This window comes from Chelonia mydas, chromosome 1 (assembly GCF_015237465.2).
Source record: "Chelonia mydas isolate rCheMyd1 chromosome 1, rCheMyd1.pri.v2, whole genome shotgun sequence".
In the NCBI taxonomy this organism is placed as follows: domain Eukaryota; kingdom Metazoa; phylum Chordata; order Testudines; family Cheloniidae; genus Chelonia; species Chelonia mydas.
This window is the reverse complement of record NC_057849.1, coordinates 206,987,021-207,003,368: the sequence shown is the minus strand read 5'-3', so window position 1 is coordinate 207,003,368 and position 16,348 is coordinate 206,987,021. Positions and strand designations below refer to the sequence as shown.

General features: G+C 48.3%; 2 protein-coding genes across 5 annotated transcripts; one reads left to right on the top strand and one right to left on the bottom strand.

The window, feature by feature from the left end:
* Window positions 1-157: 157 nt before the first annotated feature.
* Window positions 158-4,550, bottom strand: EMG1 (EMG1 N1-specific pseudouridine methyltransferase). Of its 2 annotated transcripts, XM_007069643.4 has the most exons (6): window positions 4,015-4,550; window positions 3,826-3,927; window positions 3,288-3,429; window positions 1,273-1,331; window positions 955-1,104; window positions 158-508 (listed from the first exon to the last, which is right to left on the bottom strand). In XM_007069643.4, exons 1-6 carry the CDS (start codon window positions 4,156-4,158, stop codon window positions 395-397), a joined length of 711 nt encoding a protein of 236 aa, XP_007069705.1. In that variant the 5' UTR covers window positions 4,159-4,550; the 3' UTR covers window positions 158-394. The 2 variants fall into 2 exon arrangements, with proteins under 2 accessions (XP_007069705.1, XP_037767041.1); XM_037911113.2 differs by having other exon boundaries at window positions 158-1,104; window positions 4,015-4,318.
* Window positions 4,551-4,564: 14 nt separating this feature from the next.
* PHB2 (prohibitin 2) lies at window positions 4,565-14,376 on the top strand. Of its 3 annotated transcripts, XM_027831789.3 has the most exons (12): window positions 4,565-4,657; window positions 4,816-4,960; window positions 5,122-5,206; window positions 6,117-6,196; window positions 6,477-6,661; window positions 9,760-9,889; window positions 10,552-10,655; window positions 11,086-11,163; window positions 12,307-12,383; window positions 12,671-12,676; window positions 13,743-13,817; window positions 14,242-14,376. In XM_027831789.3, exons 2-11 carry the CDS (start codon window positions 4,834-4,836, stop codon window positions 13,774-13,776), a joined length of 906 nt encoding a protein of 301 aa, XP_027687590.1. In that variant the 5' UTR covers window positions 4,565-4,657; window positions 4,816-4,833; the 3' UTR covers window positions 13,777-13,817; window positions 14,242-14,376. The 3 variants fall into 3 exon arrangements, with proteins under 3 accessions (XP_027687590.1, XP_027687591.1, XP_007069704.1); XM_027831790.3 differs by having other exon boundaries at window positions 6,531-6,661; window positions 13,743-14,376; XM_007069642.4 differs by having other exon boundaries at window positions 13,743-14,376.
* The last annotated feature ends 1,972 nt before the right edge of the window (window positions 14,377-16,348 follow it).

The following is a 16,348-nucleotide window of genomic DNA, read 5'->3' as shown; positions in this document are numbered from 1 at the left end:
CTGGCTCAGGTTATGGTTGAGTGACAGTTACTCTTGACTGTACGGTCAGCTGCTGCTGAGGAATAGGTTTATGTCAGCAAAGGTCATAATACAGGCATAGACCCTCCAGCATCTCTCCTCACCTGCAGTTAGAAAATTCACAGCACAAAAATGCATCTTTATCAAAAGTAATTTTAATATAAGGAGAAAGAACAGCCCCAGAGGGGTGCCTACTGGCCTCTCACCGTGGGAGCAGCCTGTATGGAAGGAAAGCTCAGCACGGTATGCCTTGAAGTCTACTACCAAGCCTTCAGCCAATGTTGACTCTCAGTGCTCCTTACACACACGAGTAGAAAAATAGCTGCCAATTCTAGAAAGATCAGAGTCCTACTCCACAGGGCCAATTATGGAGGGCTCACACCACCCCCCATGCCTCCTCAAAGGCTGTGGTGATCTTGGCACAGGTCAGGGCAGCAGAGAGGGGATAGTTGCTGATGGAGATCATCTTCTCTGTATAGTTAACATTCAGCTGGGGAGAGAGAAGAATGAGGGGGAAGTAGGAAATCCATGTTACTATCCAGTCAGTTAACACCCCCAACCACTGCACTTCAGTATTTTTCACACTATGTACTGCAATCCACCCAAAACTGATAAGCACCCACCCTTGAAGCAGGGCAGGACAGCTACTAACTCATAACATTTTGCATCCAGAAGAAGTGGGTTAGCATGGCTGTGGCATAAAATCATAAGATTTTAGTGCAATTCTGGGAGAGGAATTGAAAGGGAATACCCCCTTAAGATAAGCAATCATGCAGGTGAGCACAGGCCTTGCATCAACAGCATCCTCTCTGTAGTGCAGGAACACCATGATGTATACTGAAAGGGAAAGAGTCCCCTACTTCCCATGACAGGTTGTCTGCTCCACCAGGCAATTAATGATTGGAGAAGAGGTGTGTCAGCTACCACTACCCTTACCGAGCCATGGGCAAAAGCTCCCACAACAATTGCAACAGGCTCTGCAGTGGGAACCAGTTCACGCACATCCGTCACGTTTGGAACTGAGAAAGAGGTGCCTATCTTCATGCAGCCCACAGGGAGATGATCAGTCACTGGATTCTTGATGACCTGCATGGGCAAACACATTTAGCTTGAGGTTTAAAGGTGAGATCTTGGGATTCCAAACAATTTTTCTGTACAGCAGCAGAGGCTCACTTCTTACCGCATTCTCAGCCCTTACGGAGCACCACAGAGTCATTAAGTTCCCCCTCAACAGTTAGGAATAGAAACTTTTACCTTCAACAGTTTCTGGGGCCCATCAGCTGCACGGACACTGAGTTTATGTAGCAGCTGAACTGGTCGGAGAAAAAGAGAACAAGGAAATTTTCATGTGCCAACTTTAGAGTACCTATTCTTCAGCAAGCTGAGTTGGGAAAAGCCTCAAGTTGTGTGTCTGAACCTCCTAATTTCCAATGCCTTTAACAATGTAGAACCTTCCCTTGGGGCAGCACCCCTCAGGCTCAGACCTGGACTCCTTTCTCTCATCCCATTCTCCCAAACAATCTATGGCTGCAGTTTACATCCCCAGACTTGCAGAAGGTTAATTTGCTTCACCACAGCAAACAGAGCCAGGGTTGGTTGGTTCGTTTGTTTTTTATTGCCTTCCTCTGCAGCAGGGTCAACTCACAGTTTTAACTTAGTGTAAATGGTGGATTTTCTGTAACAAACTCTTTAAATCATGATTTGAGGACATCAGTAACTCAGCCAGAGGTTATGGGTCTATCACAGGAATGGGTGGGTGAGGTTCTGTGGCCTGCAACGCACAGGTGGTCAGACTAAATGAGCATGGTCTCTTTTGGCCTTAAAGTCTGAGTCTATATGGCTCTTTGAATCTTTCCTCAAAATTTTCAGCCCTGAATATTTATGGCTTCCTTCTATCCTGTGTGGTGACAGGTTTCAGAGTGGTAGCCGTGTTAGTCTGTGTCAGCAAAAAGAATGAGGAATACTTGTGACACCTTAGAGACTAAAATTTGAGCATAAGCTTCCATGGACTAAAACCCACTTCACTGAATGCATGCAGTGGAAAATACAGTAGGAAGATATAGCTATCTATCTACACATACACACACAGAGAACATGAAAAAATGGGTGTTGCCATACCCACTATAACAAGAGTGATCAGTTAAGGTGAGCTATCATCAGCGGGGGGTGGGGGGGGAAACCCTTTTGTAGTGATAATCAGGATGGCCCATTTCCAACAACTGACAAAAAGGTGTGAGTAACAATGGGGGGAAAAATAAGCATGGGGAAATAGTTTTACTTAGTGTAATGACCCATCCACTCCCAGTCTTTATTCAAGCCTAATTTAATGGGGTCCAGTTTGCAAATTGATTCCAATTCAGCAGTTTCTCATGGGAGTCTGTTTTTGAAGTTTTTTTTGTTGCAGTATTGCCACTTTTAGGTCTGAGAGTGACCAGGGAGATTAAAGTGTTCTCAGACTGGTTTTTGAATGTTATAATTCTTGATGTCTGATTTGTGTTCATTTATTCTTTTACGTAGAGACTGTCCGGTCTGGCCAATGTACATGGCAGAGGGGCATTGCTGGCACATATCACATTAGTAGATGTGCAAGTGAACGAGCCTCTGATAGTGTGGCTGATGTGATTAGGTCCTATGATGGTGTCCCCTGAATAGATGTGTGGACAGAGTTGGCAACCTGCTTTGTTGCAAGGATAGGTTCTTGGGTTAGTGTTTTTGGTCTGTGGTTGCTGCTGAGTATTTGCTTCAGGTTGCGGGGGCTGTCTGTAAGCAAGGACTGGCCTGTCTCCCAAGATCTGAGAGAGTGAGGGATCATCCTTCAGGATAGGTTGTAGATCCTTGATGATGTGCATCCTGATTATCACTACCAAAAGGTTTTTTTCCCCCCTCCTGCTAATAGCTCACCTGAACTGATCACTCGTTATAGTGGGTATGGCAACACCCATTTTTTCATGTTGCGTGTGTGTGTGTGTACATATATATTCCTACTTTATTTTCCACTGCATGCATCCGACGAAGTGGGTTTTAGCCCACGAAAGCATATGCTCAAATAAATTTGTTAGTCTCTAAAGTGCCACAAGTACTCGTTCTTTTTTCTATCCTGTGCTCGCTCATATCTGAAGGCCCCTCCCCCAGCTTAAGGGGAGAAGCTACTGAACCCAGGGCTCAAGCAAGTGGAGGAGGGGGAAGGAAATAAAGAAACAGACAGGCTAGCAGGTCAAAGTGTCATAAGCAGGGAGCCAGAAGGGGATGAAGCAGTTTGAACCTCTTACCCATTAGACCGCAGAATCGATCAAAGGTTCTGGGAATCCTGGTCTGGGGATTGACTTCAATGAGAACATTCTTCTGGGTGTGGATGTAAACCTGCAGCAGGCCAGCCCGGTTCAGGGGACTGTCCATGAGCATCAGGAGGCTCTTAAGTAAGAAAGCACACAATGGGGGAAGTACATGACGCCACAGAATTTGATGCTAAAAAGAAGGCTCAACTCTCAGACATCAGGGTCTGGGCACAGTGAGCAGGAAGAGACTATTCTGCTGAAGAAGTGGTAAGAAAAGATTCAAAAAGGTGCACTAGCTCTGCTGCAGCAGAATTTTAAAAGATGGCTGTTTACGTGGGTAATGTGATTAATAAACTTAAAAAAATATTTGGAAGGGCCAATCCTGCTTTAAAGAACAAGCTGACTTCTCGTTATGGGGAGACCAGAGAAAACGTTCCCTTTTGGGTGGCTTTTGCATAAGCGCCTCTTGCAGGGGCTAGTGCCTGGCATAGCGACCTGGCCCTTCCTAGGACCTGCACAACGGGGGTCGTACCTGGTGTGTGATGTCGGGCCTCACTTCCCCTGGGTCCCGGCCGCTTCGCAGCAGCAGCGATTTGTGCTTGTCGCAGTTCAGCAGCTCGTACGTCTTCCCAACCTGCAGCCAAAGGGGCGAGAAGAGAGTGAGGACAAGGTGGGTCACGGCGAGTCCCGCTGGACCCAGCCCAGTCGCGTTCCCCGGCACCTTCACGGTCTCCAGACTCGCTCCCTCGAGAAGTACTAGAAGCCGCCGCCGCTGCCCCCAGGCCTGCTTCGCCTCCCGGGCCGGGTCAGTCTCTGCTGCCGCGTCCCCTACTGGTCTTCGGAGCTGCCGCTTGGGCACCGCCATCTTAGAACCAGAAGCGACGTCACACCTGCAGCTCGTGCTCTTCTAAGCTGGGACCTCGCACTTCCCCCAGCTGCGGCGCAGACGGAGCCTAGAAATTGGCCCATATTCCCAGCACTTCCGGTGTGCGACAGGCTGCTTCCGGTAAGAGAACCGAAACATGGACGTCACGTGCCCTGTGTCCGGATATTTACCCTCACTGTATCTCGCTTCCCGGCAGGCTGGCCCGTTACTGGGATGTGGCCATTATCCAAAGTGGTGCCCGATGATCGAAATTATGAAGCCGTGGTGTAAAGTAACTTCTTCCCCGCAGCGAGGCTGGTTTCCGTCTGCCATTTTTGAAGCGGGCACGGCATCTGCCCGGTTGGTGTTTTTTAAGCTCAGGGCGCCATGTTGGAAAAGGGGTGAGCCTCTTCCGGTTACCGGTTCCTGCCGGAGGGGTTAGAACAGAACACTTCCGGTGCCCTTTCTCCCTCCTCCTGTAGCGGCAACGTGGGGGCAGGTGAGGACTGGTTTCGGGGGCGCGGGCTGAGCTCCCAGCCGTAGGGGAGTCCGCGTCGGGGCCCACAGAAGGGAAGGGACGGGGCGGGGCGGGGGAGCGAGACTGACTGACTGACTTACTTACTTACGCGGCTGCCTATTTGTCTGTCCGTCCCACAGCGCCCGACCGGACTCCCCATGGCCCAGAACCTGAAGGACTTAGCGGGGCGCCTCCCCGCCGGGCCGCGCGGGATGGGCACCGCCCTCAAGCTGCTGCTGGGAGCCGGCGCCGTCGCCTACGGGGTGCGCGAGTCGGTCTTCACCGGTGAGTCCGACTGGACCCGTGCTCCACCCCCCCGCCCCCTCCGGCCCAACCCGTGCTCCACCCCGCACCCGCTCGGCCTGGCCTGACCCGCGCTCCACTCTCTTCTCCCCGCTCTACTCCCCCTCCCGGCCCTGCCTGACTGCTGTCTGCTCTCCCCGCAGTGGAAGGAGGCCAGAGGGCAATATTCTTCAACCGCATTGGTGGGATCCAGCCAGACACGATCCTGGCCGAGGGGTTGCACTTCAGGTAAGGGTCAGAGGTGCTTGAGGGGTGCTCCTGGGGTTTCATCCACATCCCTAGATTACCTTTGAACCAACTTCCTCTTGATTGTGATCACCTGCAGGTATCACACCAAGACTTTAACTGCTACCCCCAGTAAATTCCTTTTTGAAAAAGTAGCCTTAATCTCAGGAGCATAAACATTTCTGTAGTTCCTAAATCTTAACTTAAAATCTGCTAACTATTCTAAAGATCTTGCTGTACCTCTGAAAGGACCTGTGCTGCCGACAGAGCTTTGCTGGGTACCATCTTCAGCCACATGGCAGCAGCAAAGTTGGGAACTTGTAGCAATGAGGTGGCAACATCACAGCTAAATTGAGATCCTCTAAATAACTGTATCAAGTGTGACACACCCACTTTCTGGATTTAATAAATAGGGAGAGACTACAAAAAATCCACTTGTTAGAAATTTAATGTCATCATCAAAACAGGAAAAAGTTAAAGTTTTTAGCAGGAAACAGCTGAGGTAATAGCTTAACTGCTCCATTAGTACTGATCTACCTGTGGTACTTCTGGGGGTGTAGTCCCCATTACTGTAGAACTTAAGCTCCTCATATCACCATCTTAGATGTATTTGTCCTCACCATGCCCCTGTGAGGCAGGGTGATGCTACTATCCCTGCTTTATAGTCTGGGAACTGAGGCAAGGCCAAAGTCATGCAGGAAGGCTGTGGTAGAGAAGGGGTTTGTGGTCTTCCAGGTCCTAAGCTAGTGCCCTAAATATGGTTTCATCCTTCTCCAGTATTATTAAGTCCTTGGATTCACTGTTTCCCCTCCCTCCCATTGCACACACATACACTCTCCATCCCAATCTCCTTTCCCTCCTTTGTGACACCTCTGTTGTTTGTATAACATGATTTTTCTCCTTGGCTTTTCAGAATCCCCTGGTTTCAGTATCCAATAATTTATGATATTCGAGCTCGACCCCGAAAAATTTCCTCCCCAACGGGCTCCAAAGGTGAGACCATCTACTTGACCAGGACAGAGGAAGGGACACAGTTCTTTGTCCATGGTTTCTGTATTAGCCCAGTGCTAGAATACTAGGGGGCATGTGGAGCCTAAGCAGAGGAGTTGAATAGTGGAGTTGGAGCTGCAAGCCAGGAGTAAGACTTTAGCAGAAAGAGGGGAGCCTAGGACTGGAGTAGTGGTGTAGGGCCTGCAGATTTAGGGGTATTGGCGAAGCTGGTGGGAGCCAGGCTAGGCTTTGGGGATGTAGTCAATCTGATTCCGTCTCTTAGATCTGCAGATGGTGAACATCTCTCTGCGTGTCCTTTCACGCCCCAATGCTGCAGAGCTGCCCAAAATGTACCAGCGTCTGGGTCTGGACTATGAGGAGCGGGTCCTTCCTTCCATCGTCAACGAGGTGCTCAAAAGTGTTGTGGCCAAGTTCAATGCTTCACAACTCATCACTCAACGAGCTCAGGTCTGTTTATTATCAGAGGTGCCTGTCTGAGTGATCTCTTCTCTTCTCCTCCCCCCCCCCCCCCCAACCCAGATGCACAGAATGGACAAGGGACAGAGGCTAGTGTGGAAGGATTAGCCTTCTGACACCAGGGTCAGAGTCACTTTCCTGCCAGGTTCAATGATGGCAGATACCACGAGACACCTCAACTGGCTTCTGGTTAGCGAGGAGAAGCCTGTGGTCCTGGTACATGTTGGGACCAGACACACAGGAAAATGTAGGAAAGGGATTCTGGAGGTCAAGTGTAGACTCCTAAGGAAGGAACCGTAAGGTCAATCTATACAAGTCAGACAGACTGGACTGAAGAGATGGCAGAGCACTGCTGTATCTACAAGATTCTATAGAATCCAGCGAGATAAAAATTCTCATTGGCCAGGATCACACCATTGAATCTCCAGGGGTACAAATCCCAAGATGTAAGAATGTGTTACCGGCCTCCAGATCAAAAAGAGAAAATTGAGTGCACAATGTGGAGAGACATCAGAGGCAGGAAAACTTAATGAAGATAATGGGGGATTTCAACTGCCCACACACAGCCTGGTCCAACAGCACAACCAAGTTTAGAGAAGCAATTGATTGACATTTTAAGAGAGAGCTGTTCCAAGAAGCAAGTTCTAGACAGCACAAGAGAAAAAAGAACACTTTCCTTTTAGTCTTAAGAAACTGATAGTTAAGTCAAGAAGTGACAGTAGCAGAGCCACTAAGGAATAGTGACTACAGTATAATAAGGCTCAACATCCATGGGGCAGTTAGGGTATCAAAAAATTCGACTAAACTTTAGAAAGGGAGATTTCAGTAAAATGAGTAGGTTAGTCAAAAGGCCCTTTTAGAAGTTAAACGATAAAAGTAAGAGGTAAAATCCAAAGATGTAGAATTGATGCTACTTATAAAAACAATAATTGAAGCAACATGGGTGCGTTGAACTAAAAGGGATCCAGAGAGCCAAGGAGTGAACCAATATAACTGAATAAGATTCAGTATGTTATTCAAGCCAAACAGCAATCTTTCAAAAGGTGGGACTTATGAAGCCAATAAACAGGAGCATAAATTATAGGAGACAATGTATAGGAGGGAAATTAGAAGGGCCAAAATAGAGTTTGAAGGGCAAATAGCGAAAGAAATAAAACAAATGAGATTCTTTCAACATATGAGAAGCAAGAAGCCTGAGAGAATTGGCGAGTCCCCTGCCTTATCAGAGGTACAGTTAAGGATTTGGTTGAGAAGTTGCATGTTTTCTTTGCATCAGTCTTCAGCACTAAGAATGTTGGAGGGATTCCTACCATAATCTGTTCTTTTCTGGTAGTGAATATGAGGTCTGTTCCAAATTGATAATTTAAAAGGCAAAATCACCAGGCCCAGCTGGTTACAGAAGGAATTTCAGGATGAAGTGGCGCAGCTGCTAACAAAATAGTTACACTCTCATTACCAGCCTCTGCTCCAGAGAATTGAAGGATAGAAAATGGTGTACTTATATTTTAAAAAGGCTCTAGGAGTGATCTGAGGGATTACTATGAAGTTAATCGTATATCTGTTCCTGGCACACAGGTTGAAATGATTATAAACAACAAAACACCTAGAATTTCATGATCTGATAATGTCTAACCTGCGCAGATTCTGCAAAGGAAAATCATGTCTCATACATCTCAGAATTACTTGCACATGTAAGAGAAATAGTGGATAAAGAAGAAAGGGTTGCCATTTCTTTAGACTTCCAAAAAGCCTTTGACTAGGTCCTACACAAGAGCTTACTAAAGAAGCTCAGTCATTGTGGGGGTGAGAGACAACATATAGCTGTAGATCAAAAATTGGTTACAAGACAGAAAGTAAAGAGTAGGAATAAATGGTTAGTTTGCATCCTGATTAGAGGTTAACAGCTGGGAATTCAAGGGACTGTACTAGATCCCATGCTGTTTAATATGTGTTCATGATCTGTAAGGGACCTGGGTGAGCAGTGAGGAAACAAAATCTGCAGATAAGAGTTATTTGGGTTAGTCTGGACCAGAGGCGACTGGGAGGAACTTCAGAGATACCCAAACATGCTAAGGGAATGGGTCACATGATGACAAATGAAATCCAGTGTCAATGAATGCAAAGTAATGCATGAGGGAGGGAAAAAGCTGAACCTCTGTGCTATACAGGATTCAAAATTAACTGTATCAGCTCAGGAGAGAGACCTGGGCAACACAGACAGCTCAGTGACAGTCTCTGTGGTTAAAAAAGGAAAACAAAATATGAGGAGGCGTATGGAATGGGATTGTGAATAATACAGGGAATATTATAATGCCTTTATATAAATTACTGGTGCAGCCTTCTGTGGATACTGTGTGCAGTATTGGTCACTCCATCTCCAGTGGATATTGCGGGACTGGAGTGGGTTCAGAGAAGAGTGATGAGAATGATCAAGGGCCTGGAAAAACGAAGAGACTAGACAGATTGGAATTGTTTCATTAGAAAGGAGACATAAGAGGGGACATAAGTCTACACAATAATGACCCCTGTAGAGAAGGGAGATCAGGAACTTCTTTTCTCCCTGTCTCAGAACACAAGAACACGAGGACTCTGAATGACATTGAAAGTGACTAACTGAGGAAATCATTGCCACAGAATGTCACTGAGGCCAAGAACTTAGCAGGATTGAAAGAGAGTGGATATTCATATAGGTATCAGGACTATCCAGAGTTAGTTAATGCTTCAGAGTTTAAGCCAATCTCTGACTATTAGAGACCAGGCTGAAACCTAATATGGTCACATTTTCCCACATCTGCTGGCTGCAGGGTTTCTTGTACTTTTCCCTGAAGCAGCTGGCCCTGGCCACTGTCAGAGACAGGGTACTGGACTAGATGGATCGTGGGTCTTGGTCTGGCAATTCTTAGGTTCCTATGCAAGGGTCCTGTTCTGCTCAAGAATCCTCTTCTTATCGCTCAGGATACTGGGAACTAGGGGCCCTAGGAAGTGGATTGAAGGGGAGGGGGGCAATGATGCTCTGGAGGGAATGGTAACTGGGAAGAGATCTGTGGGTTACTGTCCTTCTGCCCCTCCTACCCACTCTTTCATTTCAGGTCTCTCTGCTAATCCGACGGGAACTGACAGAGCGAGCCAAGGATTTCAGCCTCATCTTGGATGATGTGGCCATCACAGAGCTAAGTTTCAGCCGCGAGTACACAGCGGCTGTTGAGGCTAAGCAAGTGGGTGAGTTGGTTCTGTTCTCAAGCCTCAGCACAGTGTTAGGGGATGAGTGCTGCAGGAGCGGCCCTTCTGTTTTGGAATCCTCAGCCCATCTGCCTCTGTGACAGGTGAACTCTGGAATCCTACTGGGACAGTTAGCCACAGGCAGTTCCATTCCTTTCCTTTTTGTATAAGGAAATTCAGTGCCGAAAGTTTTGTCTAAAATGGCACTAATGTCACATGGATATAATCACAGTCAGGTCTTGCAAAAGTCTGGCTCCTTTGGCCAGCATCCAGAACCTGTGTATTTGACGGGCAGCATTTGAAAGTGCTTGGTCATGGAAGCTGGACTAGAAGATTCTCCATTCCTGCAGCAGGCTTTAGTTCCTATTGCTTCAGGGAGATACGCTCAGTTCCTGACTATTAGTGTTTGTAGCTGTATTGTGGTTGTGCCTAAGGGCCCCAGCCTCCCTGTGCTAGGTACTGCCAACACATAAATTGTGTCAAAAAATGGACAATCTAAGTAAATGACTAGCTGGGCAAGGGCAGTTATGGTGATACCATAACTGCAGGCTGTGAGAAGTACGAGCCCCAGGGAATAGACTGTAGGAAGGATCCTGCCATGGGATTTGGAAGGACGGAACCTGGTTCTAATGTCTCTGGTTTTGGCCTTTTCCCCTCCCTAGCCCAGCAAGAGGCCCAGCGAGCCCAGTTCCTGGTGGAGAAGGCCAAGCAGGAACAGAAGCAGAAGATTGTCCAGGCAGAGGGGGAAGCCACGGCTGCCAAGATGATATCCTTTTCATGCCATGTGGGTGTGATTGGGGAGGCGTGCTGGAGCACAGGGATTCTGGGAGTCTGTCTCAGCCCACAATACACATACTGGAAGCCATGTGATGGATTGAAGGCAGATGTGACTTGCCTTCTATCATTTGTCCCCCTTCCCTGGGCAGAGCATGGGGGCTGTCTGCATTGGCCTGTGATCTTGGTGATAGGCTGGAGCCTCCATTCCCAACTGACCCTTACTTAATCTACATCAAACTTCCAGCTACGGCCCCTCAGTCCCATTGCCTTTGGCTTGGGGAGGCTTGTGGTGTCCCATGAGGTCAAAGGTCAAGGTGATTCAGTGAGCATTGTTTCAGAGAATCTGGTGACACTCAGGAGGGGAAAGTTGGGTGGGGGTCTGTTAGCAGATTCCCCCCTTAACTTACTGTCATCCTCACATTGGTGAAGCCTTGAGCAAGAACCCAGGCTATATCAAGCTGCGCAAGATCCGAGCTGCCCAAAACATCTCCAAGACAGTGAGTTGGGGGCCTAGGGTTGTCTCATGCCCCTTCACTAACTTGTTTGCACTCCCCCCACCCATCCCAGAGGCCATGTGATGAGTCTAAGGCGAATGTGACCTGCTTCCTCCTGACCTTGCCCCTTTGCACCCCCACCATTCTGGTCAGGGTGGGGGTTGTCTGTACTGATCTGTGATCTTGGTGTGGGGGGAAGCTCCTACCCCCCAACCGTAAAGGCAGATCTATATCAAACTTCAGCACCCCATACCCAACCACAGCCACCCAGAGGCCCCAGTACCCTGTGGTTTGGGAAAGGGGGCACATGCCTGCTTGGGGGTCAAAGGTCAATGTGATGGGAAGTTGAAATGAGCACTAGTTCTCAAAATCTGATGGCACTGGATGTGGGACATGGCTTTGTTCTTATTCATACTTGTACTACTTGAACAAGATATGCTATTATACCAATATAGAACTCCATGTAGACACTCGTAATTTGGTTGTAAGCCTGGCTTATATTGGTTCACTGAACCCAGTTCTGTGTTGATTTATGGTAAATCAACATAAATCAGACTAAGAAATGTCCACACATGACTTTGCACCAGTTTTAACTAAATCTGTGTTTAAACTGAGTTTAAAGTTTAACTGGTGCTGCCTCAATTAGCAGGTGTAGAAATGTAGGGCTGGAAGGGACCTCGAGAGGTCATCTAGTTCAGACCCCTGTACTCAGGCAGGGCCAAGTAAACCTAGAGCATCCCTGATAGGTGTTTCCTAACCTGATGGGGATTCCCCAGCCTCTCTTGGAAGCCCCTTAACACAGTGGTTCTCAAACTTTTGAACTGGTGACCCCTTTTACATAGCAAACCTCTGTGTGCGACCCCCGCCCCCCTTTTAAATTAAAAACACTTCTTTACATATTTAACACCATTATAAATGTCAGAGGCAAAGTGGGGTTTGGGTTGGAGGCTGACTGCTCGCAACTCACCCATGTAATAACCCGAGACCCCTTCCAAGGACTTAGGCTACACTCAAAAGCACAGAGTCTGTCCCACCCAAAAATGTGTGTGCAAGGGGGCAGTTGAGTGGAGGGGTCTCATTCACTCCACCCCTTTGTGAACTCGCTCCCACGCCAGCCACCCTGCCCTCACTTGGTCTCTCTTCCAGATTGCGGCGTCGCAGAACCGTGTGTATCTCACAGCTGATAACTTACAGTTGAACCTACAGGATGAAGGCTTCACCAGGTAAAGGGGGGGAGGGAGGGGAGTGTCACAGAGGCTCCAAATAGCTCCAGAAGATGGATTCCTCCCTCAAACTCACTCCCTCTCTATGTGAATGTTAAAGGTGTTCTGAGCCCCAGAGTTACCCCTCTGGAGCTCTGTCCCTCTGAATCACATTTCTCTTGAGTGGGGTGAGTCCACGGATAGCATGGGAGGGCCTTGCTTATATTTCTAAAGCTCGGGATTCAAATCAAGTTAAATCTAATAGTTTTTCTCTTTTCTCTTTTGTGGCTGCCTCTCCTGATATGCAGAGGAAGGTAAGGCACAGGTCACTTTGTGTGAGCCCTTTTCCATCACATGGGAGGCAGGGCTGCTGGGTATCCCAGAGTTTCAGGCAGCCAGGGAGGTGTGCCATATGGAAGAGGATGGTCCAGTGGTTTGAGCACTAGCCTGAGACTTGGGTTCAATTCTCTGCCCTGCCACAGACTTCCTGTGTGCCCTAGGGCAAGTCAGTGGGAGTTTGGTGCTTAAAGGCCTATGAGGATGTAGGTCTTGGTTTCTGTCTGCTCCCCAGCTGTAAAATGGGGCTTATAGCACTGCCGTAGCTCTCAGGAGTGTGGTGAGGACAAATGCATCACACTGTGAGGTGCTCCAATACTGGGATAATGGGAATGAGATAATGCCATGGATGGATGAGAGAGGTTGGAGGCCAGATGGGTGGTGAATCAGTATTTTTAGCAGCATGGTCAGTGCAGGCCAAGATGGGATCAGGGTGGGTTCCTGAAAGTGGAGGAGACACACGTGGTGTGGAGATCCCAGACTGAGGAGGGGTGGGATCATGGAAGGAGGCAGTTGGTATGGGAATTGCATGCTGTGGGTGTGTTTGGCTGCTATGGTTTTTGGTGGGGGAGGAGAGGAGGAGTGTATTTCTCTGTACAGGATCCCTTTCTCCATAGGCTTTCTCCAAGCAGGTTGGAACTCCCTCCATGCTCTCAAAGACTTATGGTGTTTAGGGTGATCTCCTGTCCCTGGGCCCAGAGTCTGTTCCCCAGCTGAATCCCACGTGTGACACAGGGGAAGGCCAGCCAGGCTTCGGTAGCTAAGTTAATGGGTTAAAGCAGGTGGCCTGGTAGTCAGGACTCCTGGGTTCTGTTTCAGCTGTGACCTTGAGTCATTTCTTCCCTCTGCCTTTATTTCTGCCACTGCAAAATGGGTTGAATTTTTACCTCTCCCAGGGGGCTCATCGAGCTTTGAGAGACATGCTAGTGAAGCCAGGGCTGGAGGCCAACTCTTCTCCAAATGTCAGGCTGGATCAACTGTTAAACTCTAGCCCCTGCATGTGTGCCTCCCAGACTGTAATGTCTCATTCCTCTATCCCCACAGTGACAGCCTCCTGACCAAACCAGGGAAGAAATGAAACTGTTAGAACCATTCACACCAACTGACAGAGCAAGATGTGTGAGTGACCTTGACGATCTTCCCTCACCCAAGATTCCCGCTCTGCCTGGGCCCTCTGCTGGTGCCTGTTAATTTTCACTGATTGTTCTCTCTCACTTACTTTGAAATTCCTAATGCAGTGGCCAAGCTGGTACCCAATCCCCAGTGTTGGGAGCCATCTATGCCATTGGGCTTCACCAGTTGGCTAGTTTAATTCCTGCTTCATTTGGGTGCTATTAAATCCCATTTGGTGGTTTTAAACTCAGGCAGGGGTGGGCAGTATGAGCCCTTGGGGACCTGTTATTCACACCCAGCCTCTACTAGTGCTTGGATTTTAATAGGACTAGAATCGTAACTGCTGTGTCTGCCAAGCCTGTGAGGCCTTTGTTTTGGTACCAGCACCTAGCTTTCACTTCAATGAATCTCTTGTTAATTTCTCTTCCAGCCCTCCCTTCCCCATGGGAAAACTCCTGAATGAAGGTTTCATGGGGCTCCTGCCATTTTTGGCTCTCAGATCACATAATTTTATCTGCTCAGTGATTCTTTCAAAAGTTTGTAAAAGTAAAAAAAAGAACAAAAACTTTTGTCCCAGGTGTGTTTAGTAGTGGAGAATGAGTTCTGTGTTTGTTTTGGTTTAGAAGAGGGGCTTGGGTATGGCAGTGACCAGAACCAAGATGGTAGGGGGACAGGGTGTGAAACCCTCATTGAGTTTGGGGGGAGTGTTGGAGCTGATGCATGAAGCCCTCCTGCCAGCACACTTGGGCAGGGTCACTCTTGTATCCCAGCCTGATACACTCTGGAGCTGAGCTCACAGCAAGACCTACATGGTTCGTCATCTCCCTTCCTCAGCACCCTCTTATCTCAATTTCACACCTGCTTCATCTCTACATGTGTTCTCCATTATTTGACTTGTACAGAGCCAGTTCCACTTCCTTTTTGTTATGCATGAGCCAAGAGGATGAAAAAAGCCCCACAAGAGCAAGACCGCTGCTTTGAGCACTTCCTGCAGAGCATGCTGCTTGGGAGGCTGTATAAACAGCTGTATTTAATTCAGCTGTCTCCCGGCCTTTCTTGCTCAGCTACAAACTGGATTTAGGATGGTGAGAGCCCCCTTGGTCCCTCTGCTCCTCTCAAACCGCAGGGGCTCCAGTTGTGATCCCCACATGGGGCTCAAAGCTTGGGCTATCAGCAACAGGGGAGAGGACTCCAGCTGTGAACACCCCTTCACCCCCATGGGCGGACAGCCAGAGCAGGAACTGAAATGTGAAATAACAGCAGCCATGAAATTGTCAAGAATATTGATTTTGCTGCTGGTAGATTCCCTACTGTGAAACAGCCCTGCAGGGGCTCACAGCTGTGAACTCAGCCCCCAGCTGACAGCTCAAGCTGTTGGGGAGTGTGTGTGGGGGGGGCCCAGCTGTGAGCCAGCACCTACCTAACAGCTGGGCAGGGGCCAGATATGAGCCCCCTGCCTACAGCAGAGGCTGTCAGTCCCAGGGCTGCCAGGCTCTAGCTGTCCCACAAGGTCCCCCCTTCAGTGCTCCTGGTGAGGACGCATACTGCCAGGAGAAGAGGCAAGCATGGACATGGAGCACTGCTTTATTCATATCAGCTTAACTTTAGTTGACTTAATGTTGTAGTGTAGACCCTGAGACAGGTGGGTTTAGGACAAAGTGCTGAGAGAGACAGGGAGGAGAAACAGACACAGCCTTTTGAGTTTTGCTTTCCCTTTTTCCCCATTCTGTTCATTTTCATACACTGTGCTCCTCAGTGAAGGTCTAAGCACCTGACACTGTCATTCACTTTTGTCAGCCAGCCCCTTCTGTGCCTTGGCAGGGCCAGGTTAACAGACCCACTCATTTGGTTTTTTAAATAGCTTTTCATCTAGTTCACAAATGAAAACACACTTGGGAAGCCTGGCACTGCATCCTGCACTGATCAGCAGAGACCATACAACAAGGACCTAACCTTGTGTTATTGAGCAGACCCTGCTCTTTTCCCCCAAGAGTTGGGCTGTGAATCAGGGCCCAAAGCACATTCCAGCTCTGGTCATTCCATTCTCTCATCCCAAACATTTTGCTTGCAGCTATAATTCTTTGAACAATCATTTAGGACAAGAAGTGACAGTGTTGCTGTGCAGCCGCTGAACAGCTACTGTCTCTGAACCAAGAGGTGGCTGCATTTCAGTGCTGGGCAAACCAACCCTATACAAGCCCTACCCAACCACCAGTGTGAATACCAGGCTTAATTAGCTAATTTCAGAAACTCAGATGAAAAAAGAAGTTATTCTGAATGAATAACAGCATGTTTTTCAGCAGTTAGGACCTCAGCCACTGACTACATAGGGTAAAATCCACAGTTATTGACCATATCTCAACTCACAGAACTGTCTGCTTCAGACAGAGACAGGGAATGGGATAGAGAGCCTTTTACCTCTAGGGCACCGGATCTTAGGTGGGCCAGCTAAGAGGCACTGGCTGGCTCAGGGTGGGTTTGGAATATCATATGGGCGCCTTTCACCGCTCAAGCATTGGTTCCAATCCATTCCCAGG